General features: G+C 49.6%; 1 protein-coding gene, 1 long non-coding RNA gene and 1 pseudogene across 6 annotated transcripts in view; 1 reads left to right on the forward strand and 2 right to left on the reverse strand.

Annotated features, from left to right (window-relative positions):
• Positions 1–3,473: 3,473 nt before the first annotated feature.
• LOC147821395 (uncharacterized) lies at positions 3,474–4,552 on the forward strand. Its single transcript, XR_015447059.1, has 2 exons — positions 3,474–4,204; positions 4,354–4,552. It is a non-coding gene; the product is annotated as an uncharacterized LOC147821395 (long non-coding RNA).
• Positions 4,553–6,615: 2,063 nt separating this feature from the next.
• The window catches only part of Spats2l (spermatogenesis associated serine rich 2 like), a 141,125-nt gene continuing 127,116 nt past the window's right edge, over positions 6,616–20,624 (reverse strand). For all 5 annotated transcript variants that reach the window (XM_087200373.1, XM_004871675.4, XM_087200371.1 and 2 more), the window contains 4 exons: positions 16,175–16,284; positions 13,226–13,328; positions 10,730–10,950; positions 6,616–7,469 (listed from right to left, as the gene is read on the reverse strand). In XM_087200373.1, coding sequence (XP_087056499.1) covers positions 7,071–7,469; positions 10,730–10,950; positions 13,226–13,328; positions 16,175–16,284 — 833 coding nt within the window. In that variant the 3' untranslated portion in view covers positions 6,616–7,070. The remainder of the gene's footprint in view (positions 7,470–10,729; positions 10,951–13,225; positions 13,329–16,174; positions 16,285–20,624) is intronic.
• Positions 7,476–10,723, reverse strand: LOC106008415 (serine/threonine-protein kinase 17A pseudogene; annotated as a pseudogene).

Here is a 20,624-nt window from a genome sequence, read left to right on the forward strand (position 1 = left end):
TATTTATGCCTCAGCCTTTTAGTAGTTTGAAAGCTTGTTATTTACATTGGTTTTCTATTTCTGCCTGCAAAATTGCTTTCTTGTCCAGACAATGGACAAAATGATTAAACCCATAGGTGATTTATTTGGGTATAAAAAGCAGTTGTTGAATTGATGGTCGGTAATGACATTCTCCTGTGGAGTAGATGTACAGTCATCTGTTAATGCTCTTCTAGAGAACCCAGGCAGCTGAAGATGAAGGGCCACAGTGAGTTTCGGGGCTGCCCTCTGGACAGCATTGGTGGGAACTGATCTGGGACAGTGCGGTGCTGATTGATGTGGGGACATTTTATACCAACAGACATGCGCAGCGTGCATTTCGTACGAGATCTGGGGACTCTGTCTGGAGATCCAGGCAGTTCAGGGCAGTCCATGAGCATGCCCGGCCCTGTGAGTGAGTGTGGAGAACCCCCGGGGCCGGAGTCAGCAGCAAGGTTGGATGCTCCAGGCTTTGGGGTTAACTTAAGTTTATGTGAATAAGTATTTTTTCCACTTTCATCTTTCATTCTAAAACCCTCATAGGTTAGCAGACTGCAAACGAGAGTGGGACCTTATCCTAAGCCTCTTCTTGTTCATGGATTAGATGACACACAAAAGCTCTTAACTGTAAATGGAATAGTTTGCAAAATTGACCCACCCCATCCCAGGTGATGTGCGTTGAGACTGGCGTGCCCTGCTGAAATCTGCTTAATTGTGTCATGGAGAGCCTAAGGTTGGCAGGAGGGACCAGCTGAGGACTTGGCTTCCAGACAGTTTGCCTGTGTTGCAGTGAACTGACTACCTTCATATGTTTTGCTTACTGCTTTTTGCTTTCAGGAAAACATTATAATGGAAAAAGTCCCAGTTCCTAAAGATCAAGGAAATGGGGTTCAGGAAGTAACAGCCGTGAGATAATGGTCCCTCAGGCCCCTCAGCCCTGTGATCTGATTCTCACAGGAGGAGCAGGTACACTGGAAGCCTATGGGTTTGCTGACTGGAAACAGTGAAGCCCTGGGTCCCATGTCCACGTCCCACTGGCCGGAGACTCACTGCTGCACGGCATGCCCGGCCACGGGAGGCCTCAGAGACTGCAGGGCAGCTGTGGGCACCCCCCCCCCACCACCAAGGTTACTTTAGAACAGTTATGTGGTAGAAATCTTTAGGGAGTGCAGAAACTGATTTCTGACCTTTCCAGTTTACCATCAGAAGAATGTGCTCACAACCACATCTGCCAGGGTAATGCTGGTCACAATTAATGTGACTTGGCATGGTGTTTAAAGAGTGACATGAAAGAGCCGTGGTAAGAAACAGGCAGCTCAAGCCTGCAGGATGGGGAGAAGGTCAAGGCAGGGGCAGTGAAAGTGACCAAGATGCACCATGGATACGGATCAAGCCCCACAGAATCACTGTGCACCCCCAAATTTAAAAGAAATCAGGGAATTCTGATTTATATGTACCTTATGAGGATCTTTTTTAACCATACAAAGATCTTTTAAGAGCAGTAACAGTTCTAGATTAGTTGATTGTTATTGAATTGACAATAAAATGAATACCCGCTGAAAATAATTTCGACACTGGCACCGCCAGGTCCCAGAGCAGTGGAGCAATGCTCCTGACCTCGGAGGGGTGGCGGCGGGGCTCCCTGAGCTCCACTATGGCCTCCTTAGTGAGTGCTGACACTGGGTATGCAGAGGGTGGGCATTATCCAGCCTTACCTGACAGACAGAACTTGATTTACTCAGCATTTTGGATGTGCACGAAGGCCAGAGGGAAGAAATCTCTGCCAAGGGAAGAGGGGTAACACTTGTATCAGTTTAATCTACATTTGGTCTGGCGCTGGTTAGACACTAAAGTGCAGGTGCGACTTGCGTTTTCAGATGATGTGGGCGTGCGCATGAGTTAACTAGGAGCTGTGAAATCTGAAATCGGCGCATCTGTCACCTCCTGGGTGCTGAGCCCTTCCTTGAGCTCTGCCAAGTATCGGGGTCCCTGTGAGTAGTGGGGCCGAGTATCTGTTGAGTTAACATGCAGGCTTGCAAGAGCGCGGCCTGGCCACGCAAGAAGCATCATGCAGGGTAAAAGGAAGAGACATCTCCGGCTGTTTCTGGAAGGGCACACGGTGGAGGTTGTCCAGTGGAGCAGCCCTGAAGGGGCCACTTCCAGCAAGGGTCCTGTCAGAGAGGCGGTGAATGTGGTCACAGGGGTGGATTTGTCTCTGTTCACCTGTGTGCTACCCAGCAGCCCACATTTGCATTGTGTTTGCTCCATAGCTGGTTTCTGATGTAGGCTGTGGCTAAGACAAAGAATTTTACAGCAACAGTAGGTATTCTGCGCCATGTGTCTATTTAACCACTTGTCATTTTGATAATGTTGCTTCTCATATTTTTTGTTTGGTTTTGTTGCCTCCAGAGCTCTAATTACCTTAGTAAAATTCTGCTGAACTGCAAGTAGAAATTTGGGGGCCTGGGCCTTAGAAGAGAAACTTGGTTTAAAAAAAGCATCATGGGAAAAATAAAAAGGTAGTATATTTGCTAAAGCTGGGAAAAGGCAAATACTGCTGCTTCTGCCAAGAGTTCTTAAAATGTTGGGCCTTTCTGCTTTAATGGCAGCTCTTCCAAGAGTTCACTCCCAATCTCTTCTCTCAGAAGACCTGGGAATTCAGTCTAAGTGTGCACAACGCTAGTGGCTTAAGAACATCAGAAACTACCTTTGTTCCCCAGTTTCGGGCCTGGCTGTCTGGTATTGGTACTGCTTGGAACTCACAGCCTGCCCTTGTGTTGGCCTGGCCCGCCTCTCCCAGCACAGTCATGCCCCAGGGCATGGGCTCTCACAGGCCTCCCCTGGGCTGTGCCCTGCGCTGTGTATGTCAGCAACGCCATGCAGCACCTCTGTGCCCCAGGTGCAGGTCTCACCGGCATCTTCGGACTTTCCCAAGTGCCCCGTGCAGAGCTGGCACCCTGGCTGGGGCCGTCTTGGGGGAGCAGGAGGACTCGGACTCAGATGCTGGAAGTCACAGCGAGGGTGAGACCAGTGCAGGATGCCTGCGTTCCAGCAGGGAAGCTGTCCTTCCGCTCCTGGTGGTGTCTGGTTTGGGGATAGTATTAGAGATGTCTGGTTTGCTTTTCTGACTGAGCAGCAACCTAATGTAAACTCAGACGTGCTCTGTCCTGCGCCTTGCCTTTCACCAGGGCACACTCACCCTGTGCTGTGGATGTATCCGAGTCACTCATCTCACAGGGGAAACAGTGGCGGCCGAGGTGCCTGGCTACCAGCAGGATGCGATGCTGTCCTCACTGCGTGGCTATCTCCTGTGCTTGTCAGAGACCCCTGCGCACTTTCGAAGGGACGCTGGTTACCGACTCTCCCTCCTCTCCCAGATCCGGACTTCATTACCCTGCTGTGATGCTGGAGCTGCCCCTGTGCACACGTCTCTTCTGCCAGCTGTTAAGGTCAGTGGTCAGTGTTGTCACCACAGACGCAGCAGGATGCAGGGTGTGTGCCCCACCAGGGTGCCCCTCCTGCATGCCCAGCGAGCTCTGCCTCAGGCAGCTTCCTGCCTGTCATGAGTTCTACAGCACCCTGGGTGGCTTCCTGCCAAGTGTCCCTGGTGAGTCCCCAGCACCCCTGAGCAAAGCCACCAAGTGCTGTGCAGGGCTGTGGTGGCTTCCCGCTCCTGTGGATGGGGGCAAATCTCAGCTTCGGGGGCTCTGCCTTGCCTCTAGCTGTGCCTCCTCCCTGTTCCCGTGGCTCCTCTGTTCTTAGAGTTCTTGTCTCTTAGTGGTGAACCCTGTTACCAACTACTACCCCACACCTCTCTTCCCCAGGTGAACTTACAGAGCTTCCCCTGCAATCACTCCGTGGTCCTGGCTCCTGCCTGGCATGCACAGAAGGGGCCAGAAGCTCTTCCAAGCACTTTGCAAATGCTCACACACTCCACCCTTTAATGAGCCTTTGAGCCATTCGAGCACTGGCCTCCTCTTGCCCAAGGAGAAGCCAAGGCAATGAGATGTTTATAGCATTGCCTCTAGCTAGTGCAGCCTGGACCCCAATCCAGCAGGTGGCTGAGGGTCAGGCCCTGAGCCGATTTGCTCTCTCTCCATCCCCTCTAGCACTTGCTGGAGTATCAGATCTGTTTTCTTTCTTCCATCAGCATTTGAGTCCTTATTGTGCATCACGGTAATGTCAGGTAAGTTACAAAATGAAGGAGTTTACAGAATTTGTGTGCTCTCAAAAGACTAGGGATACTTAAGTCTAGTTCAAACTGAAGGATCTTTAGTTAAGAATAAGGTAATTTTAAACCATAAGTGCTTTTAACACATTTTTGTTTTGTACCAGGGATCGAACTCGGGACCTTACGCTGGCGAGGCAGGCGGCGGAACCACTGAGCTACATCCCTGGCCCTTCCAGTCCTCTTTTAAGACTTCTTTCTGTAGAAGTTCTCTGTCACAGTCACGGTTCTTTAGGTCATTCATTTATTTGTTTTTGGCCAAAATCTACATACTTTTTCAAATAAATAAATTTGCTTTAGGATTTATTGGTCTGGGAAAGTTGTGTACAGTAATTCCTGCTGTGGAACTTGCCCTCAGAGAGCCCCGGAGCTCCTCTGAACTGGACCCTGCGAGGTGAGAGCAGCGCTCCTCGCCTCTGGGAAACCCTGAGACCAGGCCGGGCGGGGCCGGGCGGGGCCGGGCGGGGGCGCTACGGGAGAGGAAACTCCGGGTTCTGCTGCTCTGCCTCTCAGGATGGGGAAGTTTCTACTCGGGCAGAAAACTTCCTTAGGAGTCAGAAAGGGTTGTTAGAAAAAGCGAAAGGATGAAAAACAGGATCCTTCTAAGGTTAGAGTATGAAAATTGTGCTTCAAGTTCTTAGCTCAGTAACAAGAGAACCACTGGGACTAAGTAATTCTTCACCATTTTTTTTTCTCACAAAATTAGAGCAATTAAGATGGCTCACTACTTGCAGGAAAATGTGGGAGAGATATATACACATTGAATTTTCCTTTGTCTTTTGCTGTTTTATAGTTTGCTTACGCATTCAGGAGCAAGGGTTGGCTTTTCTCTTTTGCTTTGCTTTTGGTATCTGGGACAGTGGCTTCTGTGTCCCCAGGCCTCGGTTTCCTGTCCTGCTGTGAAGCAGGTTTGATCGGAGGCTCCTGCTGAGAAACAAAAGCGCTACCCTCGCTGGACACGCGAGGGCGCTCCACACAGCAGTGCACGCAGACCCGGTCTTTGTCCAAGGGTGTGGTGTCCCGGCAGCCCCTGGTGCGCCCCTCAGGCCGGCCTAGGGAAAGAACTCTGTAGCCCCTCGGTCCCCACTCCTCACCGAATCAGGAAGGAGGCAGAACCCCGCCTGTCACTCCAGCCCAGACACTGCTGCATGACGCTCAGGGACCTCATATGACGGCGTCTCTCTCAGGGTGTTTCATTAGACCTCTTCCGAGGCCACAGAACTGTCCTGCTCGTAACTGGGCCCGCACTGGACTTGTGGTGTGGCTAGTCCCCGACGACGAGTCTCCACTGAGGGTGAGCTTCGCTTGACGGGGTGAACTTGATGTGTCTCGTTGCGGTGAACCTGGGTGGGCAGAGGACAGTCCACAGCGCTTGAAAGCAATCGTGCTGGGACTGGTGTCTTCCGGTGGAGATCAACATCTTGCTACACCAAGTGTGCAGAATCCCCCTGAGTTTATAAATTCAGGGCCGCAGATAGGGTGAACAGAGACTGCAGCCCCAAGCCCCGGACATTCATCTTTCTTGTTTGGATGAACAACTCGTCCTTCCTTCCCGGAATGTGACCTATCTTTCTGAATTCCTACGAAGCCTCAGTGCTGTAGAGAGAGTAAACATTCCTGCACTTGGCAAGAGCAGACGTGGACGCCCTGTGGCTTTCGGGTTCAGCTGCCGGACTGCTGTGAGGACTGCGTGAACCCGGCTGCTTTGGCACAGGTCAGCACCGAGCTGAGCAGCAGCCCTGCAGCAGGAAGCGACCGGCAGACCCGGAGGGCGCCTGTCACTGCAGTGCAGCGCCTGGCGTAACGTGTGTGCGACACCACGTGGTCCAGAAGTCTGGTGCTCTGACTCCTTGGGGTCAGCGAGTTGCTGCTGGGTATGGCCTATGTCTCCAGCCGACAAGCGGCCTGTGCCATCCTCCTCAGGGCTTGGGAGAAGGACTTGCTCTGTGAGAGCTCCCCCACAATGCTGGCGAGACCAAGGCTCAGGAGGGACCCATGGGCACCCTTCCGAGGACCACGCAGCCCAGGGAGGAAGGGGCTGGAGCTTGAGCAGGCTGGACCCCAGGCACACTGTGACGCTGGGCTTTCCTGTCGCAGAGCCACTGATGGCCCTACTGTCTAAGCCAGGCTGGGCTGAAGTCACTTGGAACCCAGGTTTCCAGCTGTCACATGGTGGCTGTGGCTGAGGTCTGCAGCCTCCTGCCTGTCTCTAACTGAAGCGCCCCTTTTTATCGAAAGGGTGTACATGTACTCCAGGGAGTGCCATGAACAGCACGGCACAGAAACCGGCTGGCACCATGTTTTCTTGAGAGTACTACAGAGAGCACTGGGTAAAAAGCAGGCATCAATAAAAGAAGCAAGTCACGCCGTCAAATGCAGCATATTTTAATTTGTTTCAAATAAAGCAATATATGTATATATTTTTTTTTCCAGAAAAACACCAGATGTGAAATTCTACAAAAACGCATGTGTCTCAGCAGACTGTGTTTGTCTGACAGTTGAGGGTTTGTTTCCACGTGAACTCACTACAGACATCACAACTACGGCCTAGGTCTCCAGCCACATCTCGGATTCCTAACAAATGGTAAATACTGCCTGGCTAAATGCTGCAGTCTTGAGGAGAGGAAGTGCCAACAGATCAAGCAGAGCCATGAAAGTTATGAAGCAAGCACAGCTGGGTACTGGAATTAGTAAACTGATTACGAGAGGGTTACACAACATACGGGGTCTGTATATTCTGACTGATTTCTCTTTTGGCAGCCAGTGGGGTCAGCACCTCGGGCAGGGAACCAAACTGAGCGGGACCGCTCTTCCATCTCCTCACTCAGGCCACCAGCGTCACAGCAGGGACTGAGAGGACCGTGGCGTCTGGGGACACTTCTATTCTCGTGGGACAGAGGTTGCACTGTGAGACACGGCCAACGTTGCCCCGGAAAGGCCTGGCCTCAGAGCTGTCCACAGTGTGCTGCCTTCGCCGAGGCAGCTTTTCAGAATGGGTCAGGGCCTCGGGGGTTTTTGTCCCCAGGGGAGGATCTTGATTTTTGGTGCCACATTTGTTTTTGGGGCGGAAGCCGTTGTGGGGCTGTCTTCTGTGCTCGTGTCGGGTGCTGCCCTTCGCCATGGGGTCAGCTTCATTACCACTGCCCTGCGACTTTGTGGGCCCATTGAGCCTGTTGTTGTGGTACTGGGGGTTAAATCTCCGTCTTTGGCTGGAAGGTCCATTCTGCAAAGAGAAGAGAGAAGTTCTAGATGCCAGCAAACCCAAGCCACAGGCGAGCTTCTTGTACCCCGGAAGAGTACAGCAACAGGCAGATGAGGCCCCACGGGTGTGATCCCTGACCTGAGCATAATGGGGACTGTCACATCAACGGAACTACAAGAAAATGACTGAAAGAGAGGTTAACAAGCAAGAGACAATCAAAAACTAGGTGTCAGGAGGTAACTTGGTGGCTCCCATGGAATGGGTGGGGAACATATGTTCACAGAGGTGAGTAGTTCTTTCTAGTGTTTGCCTTAGGTAGAGAAGGGCATTTCAACCTGTATAGGTTGTCACTGAAAACGCTAAAGCAGGAGCTGAAAAGGTATTTACTCCATAGCATTCAATCTGGTTTCCTCTACTTTTATATTTTTTATTTTTTATTTTTGTAATTTTGGCACTTTTACTTGGATTTTTAAAGTAAATACAAGTATCTTTGTACATAAGTTCTCATTCTAGAGAAACGCGCTGTTAAAAGGTACAAACATCTTTCTTCTTAAAAAGAACACTGAAACAGATAACTTTACCTGTTAAATCCTTAGTTGGCAATTTTATACACCTGGTTTGATTCACTTAACTCCAAAAGTTTTACAAAATTATTTTTGTTTCTGTCAGTTTTACCTGGCTATCAACTTCCAGTACACATACATTTGGCCAGAGGTCCATAAATAATATTACCATTTTCAATGGAGAAATCTTAAAGTTTTAAAGGGAGATACAGCTCAGTAAATAAATTCTCCTGGAGTTTCTTTTCTTTTTTTTTGGTACCGGGGATCAAACTTGGGTCCTTGCGCTTGCGCAGCAGGCAGCAAAACCACTGAGCTAAATTCCTGGCCCTCTCCTGGAATTTCTTGTAGCAATGGTTCCTCAAATTTAAATTGTTTGGAAATAGCTTTTTGCTCCGTTTTCTCTTTTTCAGACTGTCTGCATTGTCCTAAAGTATACGAAGTAACTACAATTAACTCCTCCGTCATAAGTGGTCCCTCAGATTCTGACTTCTCAGTATCTTCATTAAGTTCAGCCACAGAATCACCTTCTTGGAGGATGTCTGCTGCTCCCACTGCTCCCTTCACCATGAAAGGACTGGGGATACTGCCTGGTGTCAACCACGGGCGTCTAAGACATCCCTCAGCAGTGGCTCGATCTTCAGGTTTCTTAAGTAAAAGGTACTTGATGAAGTCTACAGCTTACTCAGATACACCACCAAATTCTTCCTCAGAACAGCTTAAATTCATCTGTGAGATGTTCAAGAACGTTTCTTGTTTATTATCGCCTAGGAAAGGTGATATTCCTGTAAGCATGACATATGTTAGCACTCCAGTGCTCCACATATCTGTTGCCATGCTGACAGGATCATAACTAGGAATTTCAGGAGCCACATATTCAGGAGTACCCATAATTTCTCGAAGCTCTTCACTGTTCTTCATTATTCTTGAAAGGCCAAAATCAATTATCTTAATGTCACCCAAAGGAGATTCACTTGTCAGCAGAATATTCTGAGGCTTCAAATCAAGATGAACTACATCATTAGTGTGTAAAAAGTGGACACCTTCTAAAATCTGCCTCATGAGCCTCTGAACATCTTTTTTTTAAAGGCTTCTTCTCGGTCTGCCACACACTGGTCAAAGATTTCGCTCCCAGCAGCGTATTCCAGAACCAAGATCATTTCTGAGGGAGTCCCATACACTTCATGTAAATTAATGACCCAAGGATTGTCCTGTGCTAGTTCAAGTACAGCAATCTCATGAAGTATCTCCATCCGACAGTCTTGGCCTTTTCTTCTTTTTCTCATGAACTTTGCTGCAAACTCTTGTCCAGAATCTTTCTTTATACATTTCCTCACCCCCGCAAACTTTCCCCTGCCCAGTTCCCGGCCTGGCTCAGGCGGCAGCCGTCCCGGAAGGGCGGGGCGCGCACCTCCGCGCGGATCTACATCAGCAGCCCTCGAGTCTGGGGCGGGGGCGAACCGCGAGCCGCTGCTGCCCGGCTTCTCCAGAGGAATCATGGCAGCGGCGGCGGTGGCCAGCGGCCCTTTGCTTTTATTTTTAAAATTTAAGTTTTATTTTGTGGTGCTGGGGATGGAACCCAGGGTTCTGTGCATGCTAGGCAAACGCTGTACCACTGAGCTACACCCCAAGCCCTGGCTTTTTTGTTTTTTGTCTTAAAAAACTGTGAAAGAGGAACAGACTAAATGGTAGACTTGATTTTAGCATGGTGTTTAATAATGAGCAAAAAATCAGAAGAGGTGAAGATGTATTTAGACTACAAGTGCAATAGATTTGATTATGATCTTGAAGCTATGAAGATGTAAATGCTCCTGTCAAAGTAGTATTTTAGAGCTCCCGAGGACTTCTGGGTCAAGGAGAGGCCGGACTCTAACAGAGTTAGAGGGGTTGTTATGGTTTGTGTCTAGATGTCCCCAAAGCCTCATGTGGTCACAGGCTATGTGGAGGGGCTGAATCTAGGGTGTGTGATTGATTCATGTTGGGGCCAGGCCTGAGGACACTAGGGTTAAGGGCATGCGTGCTACCCACCCTGTGTAGTCTGAGTAAGATAAAAGGGCAGGGAGATGCTGTTAAGGTTCCCTTGCTGGTTATGCTACCTTGTGCGCGCCATGAGCTGTTTCTCTTGTGCGACGCTCCTCTGCCCTGTGCCACCCTGCCTTGGAGCCAGCTGATTACAGACTGAAACCTCTACACACTGTGAGCTAAAATCAACCTTTCCTCTTTAACTTTGGATGCTGGGTATTTTGTCTCAGCAATGAGAGAAAAGTAACTAAGACAGGCGTCTTTACAGCAGGGCCAACTCCTGTTCCATCAAGTCCCATTTCCTGTTCTCTCTGACTGCAAGGGAGAGATTGCAGCTCAAAGGAACGGTGAAGCAGGAGAGAAGGAAGACTGTCCCTTGGAAATTTGTATTTTTAGAGGTCACAGTAGACAGGAATGAGTAATATCATTTTGAAATGTATTGCATTGCATTTACTGAAATCCAAGAGAAGTTTGCCCTAAAATGACCTCTTACTGATATACTAAACATTAACTGGGAGTTAAATGATCTTAAAAACACCAGTCAGGTTTCCTCTCCCTGATACTGAAGTGGCTCTGAATCTTGTTCCTGGGTCTGTGTGGGCTGGTGACAATCAAGGGCACTCGCAGATGCACCGTGGAGGGCAGCAGGGCACTTCCTTCCTTCCCCAGGTCGGTCTGCAGGGCCCCAGGGTGGCTTACCTGCTTGATGACCGGCAAGGCCTGGAAAGAGGGCTCCATGGTGCTGGGAAGGCCAGCCACCAGCTTTGGGCTGGCAGCTTTACCCTCAGGGCCCTTGCTGTTGTTGGGCGACTTCCGGGTGAAGCCACTGTGTCTCCCCGAGGCGGCTGCATGGGTGCTGAGCAGGGGCAGCAGGGAGCCGCAGGGGGTCCGGGAAGAGTAGCTGGCCTTCGGATGAGTGACTGCAGCGGGAAGGGCACAGTTACGTCAGGGTGGCCAGCAGGTCGAGGCCGTGCAAACACGGAGAGGAGTTTGAGTTGTCTTTCAAAGGCGCCACTGGAAAGGGACCTGGGGACCTGCAGTGCACATTGCCCTGCGAGGGTCCCCGAGCAGTGACTACAGCACACCGTCCAGGTTGGAGGCAAGTGCAGGTAAGAGGACAGAGCTGAGCAGAGTAAACAGCACTCTGTGGGCTGAGCACCACCAGCAAGATGAGGCCTGAGGCTGCGCTCTGGCCTGGCCACAGAGGCAGCTTGTCCTGGGTCCCTGCCACTAGGCCCTCCTGGCTGCTCCATCAGACACCACACAGATGGGGTGCACAGCCACTCAGAGTGCGGGCACGGAGGATGGGGTTCGGGACTTTGTGGCTGAGTCACACGCATTCCCCAGTCACAGGGCCAGGCCTGAGGCCCCCAAGCACCCTTTGTATGCAGGTCCTCGTGCCCTGCATTTATTGTTGCCACTCCTGCTGCTTGGAAAGAAGTGGCTCCTGATGGGATGATTTCTCCGTGATTGTACAGAAGGAATCAGTGTGAGGGTGAAGTGTGACTTCCCTCTCAGGGCGAAGGCTGGATAGCACCTGCTGGGCTGGACGCAGGGCCTTTTTCTCTGAATCTTACAATTGCCACCAATTTTAAAAAGCAATTTTCTCTGCTACCTCTGGTGGATCAGACTTAATCCCAGGGTTCAGCAAGAGGATTAGGAGTGACTAGTGGGGTCACAGAACAGCAGAAATGAAAATGGAAATGGAAAAGCCGAGACAGAGGTCCAGTGCCTTCATTGTGTAGGGAAGGGGTGAATGAGATTTGGGGCTGTGCAGACATAACCAGGAACTTCGGCCACATTCAGCTCAGAGTCAATGCTTCCATTCAGGAGCTGCAAGCTCCTGGTATGTCCTCCCCAAAGCCAGGACAGGAAGGCCCAGGGACTGCTAGCTGTCGTCAGGTGGACACAGGGAGCTGGCAGGGACAGCCTCTCTCACCAGATGGCACCTGGAGGAAGTGGGTGACCCACGCCTCCCTGCCCACAGGGACCTGTGGCACGGTTACGCAGGGCCAGTGTCTTGCTCATCTGCGGGACTGAAACCTGGGTGGGCACTAAACTTCCAGCTGTGAGCCTGAGCTCGACACAGCTGGGGAGGGAGAGCGGCACCCAGGCAGGGCTTTCAGAGAGAGGGGTGGGGGAAGAGAGCAAGAACATACAGGGAAAAAGGAATTTGGAAGACACGGAGTTAACACCAGGTATGCTAACTGCCCGAGTGTGGAGAAGAGCAGCCCACAACACTGCGGTGTGGTGAGAAACTCAAGCAACTGAGCTGCCACAACCAGAGGCTTGGATTAGAGCAGTTCTGTTTAAGGAAATGATCAGTTAGACAGACTGACATGGAAAACGCCTGCCAACTCTTGTGAAGCGATGAAAGTGAACTGTATTACTGTCCGTGGTTAATTATGTCATCATATGTGGATTATACGGGAATAAAAAGTATAAAGGAGACCCCCAAATAATGTCAAGTCCTATGTAATATAGTTGGATAACTTTAGATCAAGTTTATAGTTTTTATACTTAGAAGAAAAGCAATTTCCACTTTGAGAAAGTGCAGGGCAGTTGAGCTTCCCGGGCCTGGGGGCTGGAGCTGGTCCTGAGCTCCCTGCCCTCCCTGGTGGCTGTCCTCAAGGCCACACTGCTGCCGTCTGGCCTCCTGGGGTGGGCCGGAGTGTGTGGGGGGGTGTCAGCCAGTTCTGCTGCAGATGAGCTGCCTTCATTGAGGCTTAATAGGGACAAGACTAACGCTATGGGCTTGGCAAAGTCTCATTTCTCTTTGCTTCCTGTGCAGAGAGGACATAGCGCGGGGAGCGCAGGCCCCTGGGGCCTTGCTGGAGAGTCAGGCCCTGCCCAACTGCAGCTGCAGCTTGGGCACTGAGGACGTCTGTGGGACCAGGACTGAAGTCACGGGGGTGATGCACCGGGCGCTACTCGGGCAGTCTGCAGAAGGAGTAGCCCAGCTGACCTGCTCTGTTCTGCTTCGTAAGTCCTGGGGACTCACGGTGGGTGGTGGCATTCAGAGAGTCTACATTCAAACCTGGACATTTCTAGTGACTTGGGTCACGTGCTTTGAGCCCTCCAACTCTCCAGACCTCATGTGAGCCTCCGGGGACTGCACACCTGAGGTTCCCACACCAACTCTGACAGCGCCGAGCCCGCGCACACAGTAACGCTTAGCCAGGATGCAGAACTCACTTTCTCCACAGAGCGTGATTTGGGCCTTCAGCTGTTCGATATCACAGGAGAACCGGGCCGCCTTCCCCAGCTCTTCATCATATTTCCGCTCGCTGACAAAGTGCTGAGGTAGAGAAGGAAAGCGGGCCACACAATGGAGACGCGCCCGAGCCCGCTGCAGCCTCGCCTGCTCTGCTGCTGGTGCCCGGGGATGTCGCAGACTGGGGTCCTGAGACAGTCTCCCTGGAATACGTGTGGGACTTGTCTTTCTCCTGCTCAGGCTTGGACAAAACTGGGATGCAGCAAAAAAAGCTGCGTCTGGACTTGTCCCTAACCGCTCAGCGTCCCTTGCAGGCGCAGAGTTTGAGCTGCGTCTCGGCAGGGTTTCTTGGTGGGGCCCAGAGCCTGCTAAGTGATTAACCGCCGAGAGGAAGCACGGCACCCTTCCTAGGCACTCATCTCTATTTTAACAGGAAAGCAGCAAGCCCAGAAAACCTTCAGTGTCTGCACCTCAGCATCTACGGTGGGGTTTCAAGTGCTGCTACAGGAGGTGGGATAGATTATTTTTCATTCATTTAAAATTCAGTTTAAAATTAAGATCCATGTGTAGACAGAGTGAGAATGCAGAAATAACTACGACTCAGTCCCTCCTTGATTACCACATAGCAAGGGGGAGAGCCAGCACTGAATACAAGAACGTGGTTGATGCTTTGGGAGTGAAAAAGAGGAAGAAATGATCTCCTCCCGAGGGACTATTATGTGAAATGTTATGTGAGGGGAAGCATTTGAGCTGGAACATTAAAGATTACTGAACACTGTCCAGACGCTGGCCGAATTCTGACCACACAATTTCATTTGCTTCTGATCACATTGTTATGAAGCCAGCACTGTTACTGCTTCCATTCCGCAGATCAGGGAGCTGAGGCTCTAAGACCTAAGATCATAAACCATTTATCCCCGGCCACAGAAGTAGGGTTCTGGGCTGTCGGCTGCCCTCCGGAGCTCTGCTCCTCACCATTGGAGGATGTGTGTGGTTTGCTACGCTGCAGCGAAACCTGCATGAGCAGCCGATGCCAACAGACCAGGAGGCTGCAGTTTCCTGTCCGTCACTGCTGTGCTACCACGCTGGGGACTTTGGGGGGTGGGCGCGTGGGTGGAGGTAGGAATCCAGACTGGAGTCCGGCTGGTGGGGGATGGACCACAAGAGGGAGCCCAGGTCTGCTTGGGGTAGCCTGGGCTCAGGGTGGCAGGCGGGCTGCCGGAGACAGTGAGAGGGGAAGCACCTGCAGAGCTCCAGGTACCATCTCCTGCCCAGGGTCCCTTTCACACCCAACCAAGGTGGAGGGGCCTGAAAAGCCATTTCCTACCACAGCCAGCCAGCACCACTGAGCAAACTCGCTGAGCAAACTTGCTTCTAAGGCTTGCAGTGCGGTGTCTTGAAACTACTTGGTTTCCTACAAGTCCTGTGTGCGCCCGCACATGCGTGGTATACTGGGTGAAAGAGAGGCGAAGAGGACTTCATAAACTGCAGCTCCCTGCTGTGTTTTAAATACTTTTTCTGGCCTTCCTGGTAACCATTTCTTCTTCTGGCAACTGCACCCCAAAGCCAGCTGACAGATCCACAATCTTGGTGGGTCTGCACATCAAGCCACCGACGAGTTGACCCACATGGAGGCCAATCAGAGCCTGTCTTCTTGGGATTTGCATGGGGGGTGGTGGCACAAGGGCTAATGACGCTTAGAGGTCACTCGCTCCTGTGGTGCCTGGAGAGCGGGAGAAGAGTGGCCTCCCACATCCCCGTGAGCTCCCGTGTCTGCCTCACTTGGACCCAGGCCTTCAGATCACACTCTGCTAGGTGGTCTGCACTCAACATTCTTCCAGACTCTACTTGTTCTTAAGTTAGACAAGGTCAGTTTCTGTTGCTTGTAACAAAAGCTATCTAATAAATGTAGGTTGAGATTTAAAATTTTAAAACACTTGGTAGTAAAAGACACATTGCCATGAATCTGCCTCCCACTACTTCCCCACAGTTCCAACACACTCATCTCATTGTCCCTGCAGTTTCTCAGCAGTTCTGGAAGTCCTCTGTCCTCTTTCGTGAGTGTCTTTTGTTGTGCTGTTGTGGCTACCTTAATGTCCTAAATGGATTCAAAGCGTTTTCATAGTCATTTTGACTTTGGGAAAGAGCCAGGGGTCAAATGGTGCCAGATTCAGTGAATGAGGTGGGTGAAGACACACAACATGTGTTTATGATTCTGCCTTTCTGTTAGTTGGTGCTCCACAGCAGCACACACTGTATGTTTTTTTTTTTTTTTGGTGCAGGGGAGATACTGGGGATTGAACCTGGGACCTTGTGCTTGAGGCAGGCAGTGGAACCACTGAGCTAAATTCCCAGCCCCACACTGTATTTCTGATCACACCTCAGAGAGACACATGAAAGAGGACTTCTAGAACTGCTTCAGAAAGTGAAGAATGATGAGCTAAGTGTGTTCAAACCAAGGGGTGTACTATGAGGGGGATTAATGACAATATCTCTTTTACTGTAATTAATTAAAAAATGTAAACATAATCATATATTTTTATCACACCATGTACACATTTGGGGGTAGTAATCTTAATAAAGCAATTGAGCAAGGAAACGGTAAAGGAAAAGTCTTCACGGATGGCACGCTTCATACCCTGCTGTTACACTCAGTGCATCCCCGTGTGTGTGTAGACATACATATAAATTGCACAGTGTGAAACAATACCCCTACCCAGCTCTAATCCGTGGCTGAGTACACCACATTTGGGTTAGCCCTTCGAAGCACATTATGCTGAAATACAGTGAGTGACTGGTTCCCACCCCTCTGCATTCCGTTTCCACCCCGAGGAGGGCTGGCTGCGCAGCACTCGACACTCACAGAGAGCTCTGGTGTCCACACAAAACAAGCATGGGGGGCTCAGGCCCTCGGCCACTCCAGAACTGACCTTGATTTCTGCCCTGAGTTCGGCTAGCTGCAGCTCTGCCATCTGACTGGCTAGATCAGTAAGTCTCTTCAGTTCTTCTGCTTTCTTCTGACGAGCAGTCAGGATTTCCACTGCCAAGTAAGGAGGAGTAGTATGTTAGGGCAGAGAGCTAAGCAGATTAAACGAGCACCTTTCTGGGAAGCAGCTCTTCCTCAGCTGGGTCAGTGTTGGCACCACCAACCCACTTCTTTGTGTCCTGACCCACTGCACCCTAAATGTGGCCCTGCTGCTTCATCACTGCCCACTGCTCTTCATTTTCTCCACTCCCATCTGATCGCACTTGCTTAATATGCACTTTTCTGAAGAAAGATGTATTAAAATCCAGTCTGAGACACACAGATGGATGTGCAGTAAGCAAACCCTTGTGCGTGTGCTGCATCTTTAAACCCTAGCAGCATCAGACCTAATTTTAACACACACTCACTCAGGGCAACCAGCTGTGCTACTGGACTATGACATGAAAGTTTTATTTTATTAGCTTTTTGTGAGGTGAAAATGCCTCTGCTTTTGATGTGTGGCGGCTAGATTTCCATTCTGCAGAGGGAAGTTTCGGATCAGAGTGTCTCATGTCTTTGTTAAAAGTGTCCCTGGTGGAAAATTTCCAAGAGCAAGTCAAGCCAGCTTGAACTGGATACGTGTGCACTCATTAACGTCTGCACACAGAGAGAAGACGCTGGGAGTTCTCTGACACTGCATTTCCACATCTCTGTCAGATGAACTAAAGGTTCAGATAGATGTTGTAGCTCACAGGTTAGCCTGTGTGTATTTCCCAAAATATTATGAAGCACAGAAGCGATGAATACAAACACATGAGGTGAGATTTAAATATGAAGTTTGGTCTTTCAATAGACAGACTTGGAGCGCTCCAATTTATTGTGTATGGCTTGCTTTCATTTTTCTTGGACAAGGAAGTAAAGGTCTAAGAAACAAGGAACCCATCTAACGGGATATGCATATTGAGCTCATGTGGCCTGCTTTACTGAGCAAGGACCAGCTGCTTTATTAAACCAGACTCAGCACACATGCAGAGCCACAGAGTAGGAGTTCTGATTTTAAGGGTTCTTAATGTATAAAATGTTCAAGAGTCACCTCAAACATCTGAAAAGAAGTAAACCATCAACCAAGGGCTGATTCCTTACAAGCCATAAACCATTCACTAGACAGAGAGAGAGGGACATACTATCTTTTTATGCTAATATCAATGCTGAGAAGCCAATGCAGTAATTAACCTGTAGCTCATGAATCCCATTTGCCAAGCTACTCTGGCCATGCTTTGGTTGCTGACTTTGACTCCCTGCTCCATCTGTAACAGCACGCAGAAACATGACCTGGGCCTGGGGTCTTCCAGCGCTCGGAAGAGCTGGTGTTGAAGGGATGAGGGTAAGAGGAACTCTGATCTCCTGAATGAGGCCTCAGGTTATTCAGCTGCACCAGAGGTGACAAAAAGGAGGCCCACATCACTGCCAGCCCACACGTTACCTTCACAAATTAGGTGCCCACCTCCCAACATTAGGAAATTCCACTTGAAAGGTGTCTTATAAAATACCGGTGGGACTGCAGTGCAGACTGCACCATGCAGTTCTTTGCCTCCTCAGTGTCTGCTGCCTGGTAGATGGGAGGCGCCCAGTATGGTTGCTGATGAAGGACTCAGTGAATGGATGAGTATCTAAGGCACTGTCGTTTCTGTCTCCAGGGGCAGGGATGTCTGGGACCCATACCTTTAGCTGGTCATTTGTTTCAACATACGTATGGGACACAAGAAAATGAGCTTGAGTAAAAAGATGCCATGAGACATTTTTCTTTTGCAAAGTGAGATAAAAAATAAGTCCGGAAGACTGAGCCTTGACAAGGAGTTGGTGAGGGGTCAGGAGGCCCCCAGTGGCTGCGTGGTAAGCACATCTGACTCTAGTGGCTCGTTTGCAGGGCTGGCGACAGTTAGGGTCATTGTCCTTTTTGATTATGTTGAACTTGGGCATTCACACCAAACAGAAGATTTTGTAGAAATAGATATAAATGGACCCTAAAATGGGAAAGCAGTGCAAGATCACCAATAACTTCTGAGTTTAAGCTTGTGCAAATGTGCATGAAAATGAATGCTTCACATCAGCAAGCATGGGGATGCACTTTACATACAGTCTCATTAACATTTTAAAGCCTTTCGTTTTATATATATAAAAAAAGCCCTAAAAGTTGAGATCTAAAAGCCAATATTCTTTAGGGGGAAACATTTTCACCTCAAATACATCAATCACAAAAACAAAAAGCAAAAGCAAAACCTGATCAGATCTTAGGATTCATTGATTTTACAATTTAAAATGGAATAATAAGTATGTTTTGAAAACAGTCTTCTCAGAAATCTGCAGAGGGAGACAGAGACAGTGCGTACAGCTTATGTTCTCCCTGTGTGCCCGACTGAGTGTTATTTATGGACAATTATAAACAGTATCTGGGATGCTGACTCTCTTTTCTCTGTAGCATTCACAAATCCCTCTGAGTTTCTGGAACACATTAGAGGCTTGGCTCATGGTGCTTGAACCATGGAAAATCTGAAGGCTTCTCCAGTAACACTTGTGAGCAGAAGGTGTCCATAGCGTCCTGGGGGCAAGTGTCAGGGCAGAGGTGGTTCTTCCAGCACAATTCTTTGAAATCCTTCAAATTGTTTAAAAATTCTTGTGATAGTACTATGTCGCATGCCCATGTTTCTGTGAATACAAGGTGACTTTCTCCTCACAGATTTCTAGCACATGCTTCTGTTCCCAGGACACACTCGTGCAGGCCTCCGGCAGGGAGAGGACACTGCAGCACACTCAGTTTGTGAAATGCAGTACTCTACTCTCCTGTAGGTCACTGTGCCACTAATGGAGTAACACTTAGGAAGTGCCTGGTATAGTGAGTCTACTCAAAATGCTTACAATAAACACTGAGATGTTTATCCTCACAGTCCCTTTGCATCACATTCGTGTTCACTAATATTGGATCCTGTCATCTACAGACACTAAATTACGATAATTCATTTAACAAACATTTGTGGAGCACCATCAATCTTCTCAGTGCTGTTAGGGCCCTGAGGGATATGGGGGCTTATGTTATGATGGAGGAAACATGGTTTACACCATGCACAGCAAGTGGAAAACCTGAAAAAGACTTTAGAGCACAGATCTGCAGGACCAAGACGGCAGCTGTGAAGATGGCTTTGCAGTTCACGGGTTACTTCTGCAGCTCTGTCCACGTGCGAAGGAGACGGGGTTGACACAGGCATGTCCCGGGGGAGGCGGCCGTCCCTGGCCACTGTGTTCTGACTGTAATAATGGATACTATTAACTGTGCCTGCCCTGTTCACCTGCCCTCCAACAGTGCCCACCGAGCAAGGAGGCACAGCCAGAGCTCACAGCGAGGGGTCTGGAAGACAGGGATGCTCTCCAGTGATGCCACTTCCACGGTCTCGGCACCCAGCAGGACTGTCCCCAGGAAGGGGAGTAAGTACAAGCAGCCTGAGTCTTCTGTGGCCCTCTGAGGAGGCGGCTTTGTGTTAGACTTGGGAGCACTGTGCCTGCTGATTGCTAGCACTTTTATCATGAGCACACGCAACCGAGAGAAGCTGCTCCTAAAACTGGAAAAGCTCAAGCCATGTGTATAATCCACTTTTACTGAGGAACTCAACACATTTCATAAGAATCAGCTAATTTCACAATCAGACGGATTTTGTGTAACTACCCAGATATTCCCCAGCTCCACTCTGGACCATATTCATTTCATTTCATAAATCTTGCTGTGTTTTGGTTTTAAAATGTTTAAAATATTTAGAAAATTATGTAACAAAAACAATGACAGGGCCGGGGATCTAGCTCAGTGGTTCTGCTGCCTGCCTCACAAGCGGAAGGACCCGAGTTCAATCACCGTACCAAAAACAAACAAACAACAAACACAATGATAGCTTTTCCATAAAGTGGCTAACATCCAGAGAAAGAAAAACATAAAAAGAGTGAAGAACTCGACCTGCTATTTCATCCTTGTGAAAGAGACCCTGCAGCCAAAGGAAAGGACTTTTCCGAAACCTGGCTGGGGTGCAGACTGCCATTCATCTAATCTCTGAGACGAAGTCTCGGCAAGGCTGAAGAGCTTAAAACGCCCAGGAAGCAAGGATTGTGAAACTAAAGTCCCGCTGGAAACTGGGGCCTCGGCAGGCTGGATTCAGCAGCGAGTGCAGGCTCTGCGCGTCCACCCGACCACTGGGGTTCCCGGCGCGTGGATCTCAGCCCTGGTGAGAGCCGAACCGGCTGCTACTCACTGAGCAGCTTCACCAAACTGGGGAGGCGTAGACACGAGCATAGGGAAAAGGAAATAAATCGACCTCAGTGTGTTTGTAAGTTGTGTGAAATTTAGGAAAAGTTTTGAAGTGATCAGATAATTT

This window comes from Heterocephalus glaber, unplaced genomic scaffold, assembly GCF_053883595.1.
Source record: "Heterocephalus glaber isolate CG9 unplaced genomic scaffold, H.glaber_assembly_v1.0 deba00001743, whole genome shotgun sequence".
In the NCBI taxonomy this organism is placed as follows: Eukaryota; Metazoa; Chordata; class Mammalia; order Rodentia; family Bathyergidae; genus Heterocephalus; species Heterocephalus glaber.